We start from the raw sequence: 14,402 nt of genomic DNA on the forward strand, positions 1-14,402 counted from the left end.
AAAGCATTCCAGAGCTGGGGCACTCAGACTGTGGAACCGTAATTCCGCCGTAGGTCTTTGTCAGTTATTTGTTTTGAATTGTCTCTTTTGGGTTGAATTCTTGTAGCAATTCCTGGGGTCTGACTACATATACCATAAATCACACATTTATTTAGAAAACATTCAATCACATCAAAGAACCTGAACCACGCCTTCACTCTGAGCTCATGAAGTTGGGCATTGCCAGTACTGTGTGTGTGTGTGTCCATCCGTCCTATTCAACTAGATCCTTTGACAGGGTGATATTCTTCTGAAACTTAAATCATGTGTTTTCTGAGTGACTGGATTCATTCATTCATTCTTCAAAAGCGCTGAAGAGTCATATTTAACGCAGACCAGTCTTTAAACTACCGGGGTGAGGGAGGTCATGTCAAAAGTGACAAAAAGCCACTTCACCGCGCGCGTCCAGCTTGTCTTTGCTGCAAACAGCCCAACCACAGCGCGGCCCTCCAGGAGCGCGCGCAGTTTCTGCGCGTGGCCGGTTTGGGCCAAAACTACGTGTCCCGGCAGTCCGCGGGGCGGGTGGGCGGAGCCGGGCCGGGGGCGGGGGCCGAGAGGGGGCATTGTGTCGGCTCGCGGTGCGCGACCGTCCGCTCGCCGTGGGGCCGGGGCTGAGGTGGTAGCGCGGCTGCGGCCGGGGGAGGGAGGCCGGCGAGCAGGAGCGCGCGAGCGGCCGCGGACGCCGGCGGGGGCGGCGGGAGCACCATGCAGATCGGCGCCCGGCGCCCTGCAGACCCCTCGCGAGGCACAGAGGCCGGGGCGGCGCCGGGGCGACGGGGAGCATGAGAGCAGCCGGGGACCGGCTGGGCTCGGAGCTCTGCTAGGGAGCGGTGTGCGCGGAACGCTCGCCGGGACGCGGCAGAGGGCGGGAGCCGAGCGCCCGGGGCTGTGGGCATTTCGGACGCCGACGCGAGGGGCCCGGAGCCAGCCGAAGCTCCCGGCACGCAGCCGACATGGGCAACGCGGGGAGCATGGACTCGCAGCAGACCGATTTCAGGGCGCACAACGTGCCATTGAAGCTGCCGATGCCCGAGCCAGGTGAACTGGAGGAGCGCTTTGCCATCGTGCTGGTGAGTACGCGGCGGCCGGGCGCGGGGCCCCGGTGGGGCAGGCGGCGGAGCTGAACCCGCTCCTCCCGTCCCGAGGGCGAGGCTCGCACCTTCCCCATTGTGGGCTCCTTGCCTCGCTTCTCGTGGTCCCTCGCCTTGCGCCCTCCTGGGGTCCTGGGATGGGGAGAGGGCCTCGGGCCGGGCTGCCCCGCCGGCCACGAACCCATTGTCTGGCGGGAGCGGCACCTCGCAGCGCGTGTGCCGGGAGGTGCAGCGTGGGTGTGAAGGGAAGGTGGCTGGCCCGGCACGAGTGAGCGATTAGCAGCTAAGGCTTTTTGTTCAAAGAATGAAAAGCCACCAGCAGACCCCGACTCCCTGCGCAGCATCCCCTGGACGCCCAGCTCTGGGCCTGCGGGGTCTGCAGCAGACGCGCGCAGGTGGCTGGCCGCAGGCGCCGCGCCCGCACTTGGTCGGGCGAACTTGGAGGGTGGACATCTCGGCTGGGCAGATGGACAGCTCCCCCGAAAGAGAAAGAGGAGGCCGGCAGCAGAGTGGCGCCGGGGTCCCTCCGCGAGGAGGAGGCATCTGAAACCCAGTCGGGGGAGAAGCGCCCCGAGCGGGGGAGAACCTCAGTGTGTTCCCTTTGGTCTTAAATCTTAAACCACAAAAATGTGCAGTTTGGCTGGGACGTGTTAAGAGCTGTCCTGACTTCTCGGGCGACCCCAGTTCCTCCAGCTGAGTCCACGGCTCCCTCTCGCATTCCCCATCTCTCAGCCTTCCCGTTCCAGCTTCTCAATCAAAGACTGGAATCCTCTCTCTCCACTTCCTTTTGGGACTAAGTTTCTGGGCCCTTCCCAGCCGGAGTCTGTGAGCTCAAAAGGGTGTGACGCCTCTTCCCTTGCCCCAGCAAGCGTCCCAAGTGCAGTTGGTTCCTGGATTCTCAGTTTTAAGGTTCCAGCTTCTCTTAAGGGACGCTGGGAAGGAAATGGGGGAGGTGGGGGTGGGGTGGGCGGACGCCTGGCTCCTAGACTTCACATTCTGTTTCCCTTTTTCTAAACCCCTGCAAGACAAGGCAGCCAGAGCCAGAGGAACTTGTGATGGAGGCAGCCAAGCCCTGTGTCTACCTGAGAGAATTTTGGCATGCAACTTAAGAACTTTGGGAGAGGTCTCAAGTCCTGGATGAAAAGTTGGTTTTCTGAGATTTGAACGTTGACTGAGACGTTGAAGCTGCTTTTCTTCATCCCTTGAAAAGGGGCTGCTTTGGTACTTGAGAACGTGTTCTGGATGGCAGGCCGGCTTTGTGCGGCCAGAGAGAACAGACGCTGCATCCTTTTTAGGCCCCCCCTGGAAATTGCTGTTAACATGGGGGAGAAAGATGTGGTTGCCTGTTTTGCTTTGCGTCGTCTGTGATCTCCTACAGCTGCTCCCACGTTTTGCAAGATGGGACGCTGTGAAATGAAACAGCCTAAGCTTAATTACTTCTCAAAGCAGTCTGGTGCTGACTTGACCCGTCTTCCCAGAGACAAACGGTGTTTCTTGAAAAAAAAAAAAAACAAAAAACTGTTGGTGACAGACGTGGCCGCTACCTTCTGGCTCTGGCTTTTCTGTTTTTCTCTTCATAGTGTGGTGTTGTTTATCTGTCTGTCTGTCTGTCTGTCTGGGGGGTGAGGTCTGAATACTTGGCTTGGAGTGGGCGGGAGCCAGTGACACAGGGAAATCGGTGCAGCAGCCATGCTAATAACAATAATGCAATGATGAAGTTCTACTCAACTGGGGAGAGCATTTTTTGCTTGAGCGTTCAGTTACTCTGCTGATTAGTAACACATGGTATGAATTAATCTTTAGGAAAATACTGCCCTTCATTAGCATGGTGGATATGTGCTCCCACGGAGTCTAGCAGGTCACAAAGTGAGTCTGTAGACTTTTATGATTCTAAGTCCCAGGCTCCTTGGGGTGTCCCGGTCTGTTGTTTGTTGTGGCTGCTTTTCCTTCATGGTGTGTCACACAGTTAACTGGATGCAGTTCTTTTGTAAGCTGCTTGGAGTATTCTGAGTTTCCCAAACGAAACACAAACCCAGAAAATATGCTGACTTTTTTTTTTTTTTTGGAATCCTTTTGTTAGGGCTTCACTTGGACCACTGATGTTTACACTGTCATCTAAGTTTACACTGGCTATTGGAAGATGAGTGAAACCCTCCCACATGATTTAGGCCCACTGTTGATTTCTCTTGTCCTTTCTCCCTGAGGTTATTTACTCAGTGGACTCTACTTTGCTTTTCTTTCATTTTCATGAGTCGCTGGAGGCGTCAGAAATACTTAATCCTAGAGATTAAGCTTGAAGGACAAGTTTTAAGAGGGAGATTTTATTAGATAGTACGTGTGTGTGTGTGTGTGTGTGTGTGTGTGTGTGTGTGTGTGTGTTTATGATTTCCCATCCTCGAGCAATGAGGAACATGTTGGCATTATTGATGTTCGTTCCTTTCCCATCTCTGCCTTTCTGTGAACCCAGGCTGGCCTCAAACTTGCTGTCTACCTACCTTAGCCTCCGGCGTGCTGGGCTTATGCGTGTGCCACCACACCAGATCTATTTCGTTTTCTTATGTAATAAAGATCACGAGGGATTTGGGGAGGAAAACTAGATTTGCACCGTGCAGAAAAGTGTACAAGCACCTCATTGTAAGTGTGACTTACATCAATAATTAACGAGCTGTTTCAGGCTAGGAAAACAATTCCTTTCAGCCTCCTGCTCTGGAATATTTAAAGCTTAAAAATACAAAAGTGACAGAAGTCCATCTTACTTCAGCCAATAGAAATCTGCTCTATGACTGGAGCAGCCTTTACTCCAGCAGCTTATATGAGTTGAGCTGTATATACCTAAAAAATATCAGCTATGAATGGGAAGAAGAGAGGAGAAGGCAGAAACCAACTACAGAATTAAGGCAAATTTAAAAACTTCCCATGAATTATTACTGTTAAACATTGGGTCCACATTTCAAGAATTTAATTCCTGTAAGGAAAGTCTCTCTCCCTCTCCGATCTTTTATTCAGGATTACTGTAGACAGTAGTGGAAAACATACATGTTTAAAGAACAGGTTCAGTGACTCAATGTTCATTTGACCTTCTGTGTCTGCCTTCCTGGTAGAGCTATAGGTGTTATGTGTCTTGGTGTGTGTGGCTACATATGAGCCCACACCTGTGGTGTTTCTGTTGTACTGCTCAGTGCAAGGCTCTTCAGTTATGAGTTGAGTTGTCTACTCCGGTCTTCGACAGATACATTCATATTTCTAGGTAACATCAGACTGCATTATTTGGTCCCACACATTTATTATTATATGTCCATGTGGCTTTCTGTTGCATTTATGTTCTTGGGGTCACACACAAACTCTTCTTTATTCTTCATGTTCAAATAGGATATTACGAAGGCACTTTCTTAGTGGGTGTGTGTGCAGTATATTGAAGAATATCACTTTTCCATTGGGCGCTCCATAATATTGTCTACTTTCAGCTGTCAGTCACTGTTTAGAAATGTAGAATAGAAGTCATTGACACCTTTGTTGAGGAGCTGACTTAAGGATTCTTTCTTTGAACTTCAGGGAAAAGGATGACTTAAGTCCTTTGACATAGTTGCCTAAGTCTGTAGTATCGCACAGCTCTGCGATCAGATATAAAAGGAAAGATGATGAAGTAATGTTCCTGGGCAATCTTATGGTTGAAATTGGGAACTTCTTTAGTGTCAGACTCATTTGAGTCAGTTTCCTTGTCATTTTTTTTTTTTTCCTCCTGAGAGTGGATTTAGTCAGTTAGCCTTAGGAAGGAGTTGGGAACCTTTTGAATGCCTGCTGTGAATGACTATACCTTGTGCACACAGAGGGAGCGCTCTGTGTGCCTGCAGCCAGTCTGGCCATCAGCAGTGCTAGTGTAAGTGCTGACTAGCTGAATTTCCTGAAGTTGTGTTGTTATTAAATCACCAACCTGGGATTTTAACCAGATTTGGATGTTTTCCTCCCATTCTCCTGGCATCCCCCTTACGTTATGATTTCTCAAATCTGAGAACTGGATCTGGTAAATGCCGGGTTCAGACTGTATACAGTTGGCAGAAAGTCTTCTGAAGGGGTCATAGTGAGGTGCAGTTGAGGCTGCCCTTTAGGTGCCTGGCTTGGTGGTGTCTGCTCTGCTCTTGTATGTCAAGGCTTGGAGATAAAACTAAATGTGGGCCAAAAATGGGCTCTTTGGCTGTTCTTCCCTGCCAGATTTAGAACAGCTTGCTTGGAAAACGTAGGGTTTAGTTGTTTTTTTGTTTTGTTTTTTTTGAGACAGGGTTTCTCTGTGTAGCCTTGACTGTCTTGGATCTCACTCTGTAGACCAGGCTGGCCTCAAACTCACAGAGATCCACCTGCTTCTGCCTCCTGAGTGCTGGGATTAAAGGTGTGCGCCCACCACCTTCTGGTCAAAAGCTTAGGGTTTAGCAAACCAAAGGGAAGAGCCAGTTGTCACTCGAGAGCAAGCACTCCTGTGAAGGGGACGTTAAGGTTCGTTTCCCACTTTGCTCCACTTCAAGGAAACTACTTGGGTGAGGTCTGTGGAGAAGATGGGCATGGAAGTGTAGTGAGGCCATCACACGATGCTTATTTGTTCTCTCACACCCTTCCCCCTGTTGTGGGGGAAAAAGTGTGGAAGGGGGCAGAGTGTTGTCAGCTGGAAACATTACAGTTTCACCCTGGGCAGCAGCCCCCTGGAACTGTGTCCCTTGCCCCTACAGTGGAGAGCTATTCCTACCATCATTATGAACATGTATGCATTTCCCTGAGTGGATGTGGGAGGTAGCAGTTGACCAAAGGACATTCTGGGTGTAAATGTTTGGAGGCTATGATAGACTCTCAGCAATGCAAATTGTGTGGGTGCCTATAAATCCTCAAGGGAGAGGAATTTGTTTTGCCCCTGGACCATCATCTAGCAAAAAGCATTGCCCTCAGAAGCAAGAGAACTCCTTCCTGGAGTTACTTGCTGCACCAGCTTGGGCACAGTCCCTGGTTTTCCTCATTCGTGGCTAGGGATTAAGTGTGGCACAGATTTGGGAATAGCAGAGGGAAATTACAGCATCTTGAAGGAGTAGAACATAACACGTTGTGGTCCTTTGCCCCACTTGGTGTTAGTGTTGCACTCTTGTACTAGACAGCTGTTTAGTCTGCCAGGTGTGGTGCTAGAGACCTGTGATCCTGTCACCTGGGGAGCAGAGGGAAGGGGATGTCAACCAGCCTGAGCTATATAATTGATACCCTGTGTCAAAACTAAAACACAAACAACAGCAGCAACAGACCTTTGTAGTGTACTCTATACGGTCTGGAGAGTAAAATTCCCCTAGATTGGCGACTAAAATTCAGGTGAAAGTGAGGGGAAATGTTTGAATGTTTAGAGCTGTCAAAAAGTTTTGAGTGACTCCTTACTGACATTGTCCAGACAGCATTATGTGAAAGATGCTGTGACAGGAAGATCCTTCCCACCCCAAGCTACAGCAGGTGGTTTGACATTCAGGCACTTGCTTTGAGATGCCTTTCTTGAGGTAGATCATCACCTGCAGCTTGTAGACACACAGGATAGCATCCGAGAGTCCAGGAGGGTCTCCTTGAAGATCCATCCCCCTTGGGTTCAAAGAAGGAAAACCGTTTAGACCCATGTTTCCTGTGGAAATTCATTGGCTTTCTAAGAACAGTTGCCTGAAGGACGGAGACAGCACAGGTGTCAGGAAGTGACTAAGAAGCACAGGGCTGGGGATTTAGCCAGTAGAGTGCTTACTTAGCATGTGTGAAGCCCTGGCTTTGATGCCCAGCACTGCCTAAGGACATGGTTGTCAGTGCTTGTAATATCAGCACTGGGGATGTAGAGGCAGGACAACCAGAAGTTCAAGATCGTCCTTGGCTATATATTAAGTTAGAGAGCAGTCTGGGACACATGAGACCCTGTCTCAAAAAACAAAAACCAGCGTCCACCCCCCTCCCCAATCAAGCCTGTTTGTTTTCTAGGTGGGAGGACACTGGTACCAGGAATGAAGTAGCAAGTTGTCAAAGAACACACTGGAAGACCTTAAGAGGGAGGATGAGGTCAAGCTCTGCAGGTGCTTGACAAAGGCCCTCTTTTAGAGTGACCCACCCTCCCAGTCAGCAAGAGTTGTGTTCCCAGGTTTCGGACTCATCTGGAGAGGCTTCATTCATCATCTTGATTTTCGCCTACTTGAACAGTAGAGGTGGAGAGAGCTCGTGTCTGAGAATTCTTATATTTTAGGGAGATCTTCCTGTCTCTACCCAGCCACCCCATTCTCCCGGTCCAGGAACATAACATCAAGCACCATGCTGTTTTCCAGGGGTGGGCTGGCAGCTGGAGTGCTTCATCACGGGTGGATTCACTTAAGGAACGTTAGTTTTTCACCAAGAAGGCTTGGAATCCTTAAGTATGGAAAGACCAAGTCTGTACCTGGGAATAACATATATTGATGCTTCTAGAGTGAGTGTATTTTTCTCTTTACACTCACAGGAAAAATAAAAACAATGTGTGTCCCTTAGTGTTCCCAGGTGGACTCCTTAAGGGGTCTGAATTTATTTTTCTAGGACAAACTGCCTAAAGTTTCCATTGATCACAGGTCTTTCTGTGTAGTCTGTCATTGAGTTAGTGATTTGACTTAGCTCTTTTAGCTCTTTTGGATTTCTGAGTCCCTGTCCCCATTGTTATAGAAGCAGAAAGCCTGGGTGTATAGACCCTGCTTTCTCTGGTGCGATGCAGTCAGTTCAAGACTATCCTGTGCCACAGGAGGCCTTATCTGGGCAGTGGTGGGGGGTGGGAGGTTGATGGTGCCCCTGCCCTGGTTATCCTAAAACCTACTGGCTTTGAGGTAGATGTCACACAGCTCACATTTTTGGACACTGAGGTGTGAATTACATCTGGAAATGAGGCTCTCAGTGGTCTCAGGTCTATCTACATTGCATGCTTGCTTCTTTTCCTTGTTTTCCCTAGAACTTCATGGAAATATTTAAGGTTAAAGGGGAGTCAATTAGTTGAAGCACTAGTTTACAAACATGATTGTAACCACTCAGGGAGCCTCACAGATGCTTGTGTTGGGGTTGGAGAGATGGCTCAGTAGTTAAGAATATGTACTACTTACTTTTGCAGAGGACCCAAGTGTGGGTTATGACTGTTGGTAACTCCAGTTCCAGGGGACCAGCATCTTCTGGACTCTGGGCACCTGTACATACACACAGGCAAACATAGATATCAATAAATAAAAGTTAAAAAAAAACCCTACTTATTTCTACTATGTATAATTAATATGCTAATAAGATAATTAAAAAGTACTGATGTGAATCTCACCAGTAGTCATTCTAGTGAATTTGTGTGTGAGTGGACATGGGATTTTTAAGAGCCACGTGGGATCTGATAGTACCTAGCTTGAAAGCTACTATGCTTAAGGAGTGTTTCGTTTTTACTCTTCTGACTCTAAGACCAAACTTTAAGAATTAAAATCACTGGGGGAAAAATGAGTGTTTTAGGAAAGCATTAGGCAATGTTAAGAATTAAACAACACATAAACACAAAACAACAAACAACAAACAAAAACCAACCCTAAAGATAGATAATTGATTCAACTCAAAGTAGGAAGATTCGAAAACCAGAAGATCAGAATAAAAACCTGTTGAGTGGTACATTTATTTAACTTAAGAAATGGCGGGAGGGCTGGAGAGGTGGCTCAGCAGTTAAGCAGCTCTGACTGTTCTTCCAAAGGACCCGGGATCAACTCCCTGCACCCACATGGCAGTTCACAACTGTCTATAACTGCACTTTCAGGGGACCTGACACCCTCACACAGACATACAAGCACACAAAATAAAAATAAATAAGTTATTTTTTAAAAAAGAAAGAAATGGCCATGGGATGACCAGAATGGACATTTGCAGAGGAGGCTCTCCACCCCGTGGTTAGGATTGAGCAATGGCTCTGAGTGACTTGTGGAGTGGAGGAGGTAGAGATGTTGCTGTGCTCCAGCATCGCTTGAGCCTCCATCCTCAAGCTAATTGTTTGTTGGTTCAACGCAGGCCATTTGCTTTGATCTCTGGCTTTACCACTTACAAAGACTTGATGAGCTTGGCTTCCTGGAGTGAAATTCAAATACACTTGTGAAATGTAAACAACATTCATTTATTAAGAATCCTATAATCAAGGCAAATTGGCATGCTTATATAAGCAATTAGCTTTGAGAATAGAAAGATAAATAGGATGCTAGGTCAAGAATGAGCTGATTGTTCTCAGTGTTGGAGTCTAGTTATCCCTTTATGAGTTATAACATAAGCAAATAGACATTCCTCTTATTCATAATTGTTCGCATTTGTGGTTTTAGTTTTGAGGGTAGCATATGTGCTGTTTCTGGAACTGGGAGGATAGAAACAATTATTGTCTCATTTTCTTCTAAAAATATAAATATAATTCTTCCAAGGAAATGTATGTAGGTGGTTTTTGATCGGATAAAAGTCTCTAGTAATTGAGAGCAGAGTAAAAGAAGGTCTGGATTTGGTTGGGACTATTGAAATACAATTTTGTTGTTGTTGGGGAAGGTAGAGAAGATGATTTCAACAGTAGCAAAAAAAAAAAAAAAGAAAGAAAAGAAAAGAAAGAAAAACTATTTACCTCCCCCTTTCCCCTCTTCTCTCTCAATCATTCCTTCTTTCAAGGTAAGGCCTTCTGTAGTTCAGGCCAGCCTTGAACTGACTATATATATATCTCCAATGGTAGCCTTCTTCCACCTCCGAGTGTTAGGATTTACATCACTCAGTCAACCAAGCTGCTCCCCCAGCACTTGTTTAATTTAATTGAGCCCCATTGCATCCTTTTTGTATAGAAGGAAGCGTCATGATAAGCAGTGGCAGAGGTTGGCTATTGGATGGTCCCATTGGCATTATGGCAGCACTCAATTTGTCCAGCAAGGTCAGTCCTGCCAGGTGTCTTGTTCACAAATCTAGGGAACCAGCATTGAAGAGCAGTGCATCGGGTGGTCAGCTCTATGGGTCAGTTGCGGTTGTGGCTCTTTGCGCTTCTGATGTGGTCAGCATTGCTGATCTCTTGAGAGAACTTCGTCTTTTTGGTGTCTTGACTAGTTGGTGTTTATTATTCCCACAGGTTTCTTTTCTTCCTAGGTCTGAGGTGCCATGAACTTCTCTGCTGCCCACTAGTCAGACCATCCAGGTGTAAACATAGACCTTTTATCACCACATAGTGATGCCTCCTGGGTTTGTGGCAACTTCAGCTTGCCTTCTAGCACCATTTCTTAGTAGAATGTTTGAGTCTCAGGGTTTGTTGTTTTGGAAAACATTTGTTTGGCTTAGAGATCTCCCATCTGTGAATCAAACAGGTTCCAACCTTCATTTAAAGATGTAGTCCTTCAATAGTAGCCACCTGTTTTGTTTTTTTTTTTTAATTAATGATCACTATCAGATATCCAGAGGTTGATTTCCTATTTTTCTATTGATAACAGAGATATTACACATATTAAAAAAGATTTTGTGTTGTTCTTTGGAATGATATTGCCTAATCATCTATTGAAAAATCCCCTTTAAACTGAACACACCATTGTATCACAACTCCCAAGTGAGGAGTCAGATTCTCACTCCCATACCCAGTTGTTCCTCAAGCCAAGTTTGACTCCCTGCCTCCCAGATAGCCTATCTATCACCTGAGCCTGCTGTCCTGATGGTCACCCTTGGGTGGAGGAGAGCTGACCACAGGATTGTGCCTTGTGGTCTGCTTCTAAATGCCTGTAATATCAGGTTCCCACTTCCTCTGAGAGATCTCTTCAGTCAAAGGTGTAAGCATTAGGCAGTATGGACAGAGGTGCCTCCTGCTGTTGGGTGTGTCATTTTCAGTCACTTCAGAGGTGTGGAATACGGAGAAAAGGACATTTTGATTTGTACTCTTGGAACAGAGCATGCATGGGGAGGGATTTACAGAGCCAAAGCCGGCAGGTGCAGATGGGGCCTTCAGTTCCTAGAGTTACTTACAGCCTTACGTTTTTGCTTTACTCTCTCAAGCCATGGTTTGGCCTTTGATTTTTTTTTTTTAACTGTCTTTCTTGATAACTCTTGAAATATGAAATGATCTGACTGTGAACTTTTTCTTGTGGGTTTTTCTCATCAAGCCCCCCATTATTTTAGGCATCAGGTCCACTCCCAGAGCTCCATGACTGTGTTTGTTGTTGATGGGCAGGCTTCCTTACTCAGCTTTCCAACTTGTGTTCTGCCCGACTTCTCATCCAAGTGGCCACAGTTGGGTCAGACCTGTCTTCACGTGGGGCTTGCTTTCTCTCTGTTCACTTTTCTCTTCCTTATAACTTTCCGCGGTGATTGATTCTCCTGCATGGAAAGCATTCTCCCAGCGTCTCTGTGTAGTGACGCTCATCTAGCCTTTGAGCTTCCATGGAAAGCCTACTTACTCTCTGTGTGTGCCCTTCCAGGCTCATATCAGCTTGGAGAAGGTGGGAACACAATTCCCTTGGCTTTGATCTCTTTATTGTATGAATCAGCTCTTACTCACAAGGCACTTGGTTAAATAGCACCCTTGTGAGGTGTGGCCTAACAACCAGGGGCTGCCTCTGTCTGTGACTTTGTAGTTGCTTTTCATAGTCTCAGCCATCTGTTTACATCTTTGTTTTATCTGCCACTTCACACTTGAGGCTCCTGGAAGGCAAGGTCCTGGCAGCTGCTTCTGCAAGGCCTGGCCTGAGAGAGTGGGACCCTCTCCTTAGGAACTCAGTCAGCTGGAAGAAGACTGAGAGGATTGGAGTAGCTGCTGAGAACCCATTGAACAGACCACACTGAGCTGACGGTTAACCAAACACACTTGACTGTGTGTTGAAATGATACTGTCATGGGTTCTTACTCATCTTGGTATTCCCCATGTCATTTGATTGTAGTTAGTGCCGAAGAATACCTCATCCTCGGTGATAAAAAGCTGGCACCCAGCTCTAGTTGACTTAAGAATTGGGAGTAGAAAGGAAGACAGCAGTTGTGGCAGGAGACAGCCAGTGAGTGGTTTGTTAGAGTCTTTAAGCCGGATTTGGTTTGTGGCATAAGCTAGTCAAATGAACAGCGAAGGGTTTTCTAAGAGTAACATGTCGTGTGTGTGTGTGTGTGTGTGTGTGTGTGTGTGTATGGCCTTTGGTAGTCCTTACAGGGAAGTGCTGTCTCCCTTTCACTAATGGGACTGTGGGGTTCAGAGTGATAGTGGCCACTACAAAACACTGGAGGCAGAATTGGAACCCAGGCCTGTCTGATAACTGGCTTCTTCCTGTTGTACGGTACAGCTTTTTTTTTTTTTTTTTGGTTTTGCGAGACAGGGTTTCTCTGTGTAGCTTTGCGCCTTTCCTGGAACTTGCTTTGTAGACCAGGCTAGCCTGGAACTCACAGAGATCCGCCTGCCTCTGCCTCCCGAGTGCTGGGACTAAAGGCGTGCGCCACCACCGCCCGGCCAGCTTTTTTTTTTAAATTAACCGTAAGGCGTCGTTCAGTGTGTGATTGCTCATTCTTTGTTCTGTGCAGTAGCCGCTTTATGTGTTTACAGGGTCCGTCTTGTATACCATCTGACCTAGAGGTCTCGATCATCAGTGTAGTTGCAGATGGACCAAGCTCCGAGGGCTAGAGAGAAAGCTGCACTGGATCCCCAGTGTTTGATTTCCTTGGAAGGAAGCCAGAGGATGCTTCTGAGAGCCCAGCTCATTTCAGCCACCCTGCACTACAGTTTTAATTCTATACTGTGCATTTTTGTTTCTTTGGCACTGTTTGAGACAGGTTTATACTTTTAGTTGGGCGGTCCAAAGAATTTATTGAGCCCTTACTGTGTGTGCTAGGCAGTACTGGAGGCTGCGGAGGGAGGTAGACTCCTGGGGTACCATCAAGGAGTTTACAGTTTCGTGGGAAGGGGCGGGGATCAGCTAGACGTGGAAGGGCACACAGACATGGAAACGAGACAGCCGAGGTGCTGGAATCGTGGGGCAGTAACACAGAGCAGTGTGAGGTGCTGTCACCTCTGCAAGGTAGCTGTGTGGGGTATGAAGTCTCTGTGGGGTGAGGGAAGAGGCCTCAGGCTGAAGGAGATCTGTTTCTTCCCCTGGTGGCTCAGGAGGGCCCTGCACAGGCCTTGAAACTAGCGTAGGAAAGGGCCTGTGGGATGGACTTAACCTACCTGACTTCAAATGGTGGAAGCTCACGATGGAGGCCGAGGCTGTCATGGCGTTGGCTGTCCTGGCAGACGTGTCTTCTAGTTACGATTCTGCTTGTTGTTAAATCTGTAAACTCATGAGCATTTCAAGTTTGTCAGTGTTCTAGACCCAAGAAATGTCACGTTTGGGAGTGGAGTACTGGTTAGTGTGACTAGAGTCCTGCATGAAGGCTGATGCTTAGAATGGCCCAGTTTATCTTTTTGGAGCTACACATGGGCCTGGGCATTACAGGTAGAAGTGACATTATTGCTGTAATTTCTGGTATCTGGCCCAGATTCTTACCCTGTTGCATTTTAAATAGTTTTCTTAAAAAACTAATGTATTGCAAGGGACATACAGAAAGTTTATACAGACTTTTGATTCTGAAGTTAAAAATAAAAGTTGTATATAGTTAAAATCATCCCTAAAACACTCTAAGTTGACCATAAAAGTACAGCATGCATAATTCTGCATTGAGATAATTCCAGAAAGCAATTTTGTGTGTGTTAAAGTTGAGCCTTTGAGATTGGCTAAGGGAGAAGCTGCAAGAGAAAATATATGTATGTATGCCAGGGTAGCCCTGACATTCGGCCACAGAACCTGGAACTCACCCTGTAACTGAGAAATATGGGTGGAAAATTTGGACGCATTCTTACGTGTTATTTTGCAGATGCCATTTAGTATCACAATGTCTTTAAACGTTATTTGGTATTATAGTGTCTTTGAATAGCATTATGAGAATTTTAAGTCAGCCTTCAAATAAATAATACAACATAGTCACTTACTATACATGTCTTTTCACTTCCAATGTTGCATTATTTCTTTTTGTGTGTCTGTGTGGGCATGTGTGTGCCAGAGCATAACTTGCAGGAATTAATTCTCTTATTCCATGCCATGGGGTCCCAGCGATTGAACTCTGGGTGTCATGCTTGATGGTGGATGCCTTTCTTTGTACTGACCTATGTCACTGGCCTTTCTTGTCATTCTTTGAAGAAAGGGTCTTGCAGTGTAGCCCAGGCCGGCCTGAGGTTTGGGACTCTGCTGCCTCAGTCTTCCCAGTGCTGAGGTTACAGCGTGTACC

At 47.0% G+C, this 14,402-nt stretch overlaps 1 protein-coding gene across 10 annotated transcripts in view; it reads left to right on the plus strand.

Moving 5' to 3' along the window:
• Positions 1-660: 660 nt before the first annotated feature.
• Fmnl2 (formin like 2) overlaps positions 661-14,402 on the plus strand; it is a 296,835-nt gene continuing 283,093 nt past the window's right edge. For 6 of the 10 annotated variants that reach the window (XM_037204785.1, XM_028875764.2, XM_028875516.2 and 3 more), the window contains exon 1: positions 663-1,109. In XM_037204785.1, the coding sequence (XP_037060680.1) occupies positions 993-1,109 (117 nt within the window). In that variant the 5' untranslated portion in view covers positions 663-992. Of the gene's footprint in view, positions 1,110-14,402 lie in introns of all 10 variants that reach the window. The other 4 variants (XM_037204787.1, XM_028875642.2, XM_037204788.1 and 1 more) reach the window with 2 other exon arrangements.

This window comes from Peromyscus leucopus, chromosome 4 (assembly GCF_004664715.2).
Source record: "Peromyscus leucopus breed LL Stock chromosome 4, UCI_PerLeu_2.1, whole genome shotgun sequence".
NCBI lineage: Eukaryota > Metazoa > Chordata > Mammalia > Rodentia > Cricetidae > Peromyscus > Peromyscus leucopus.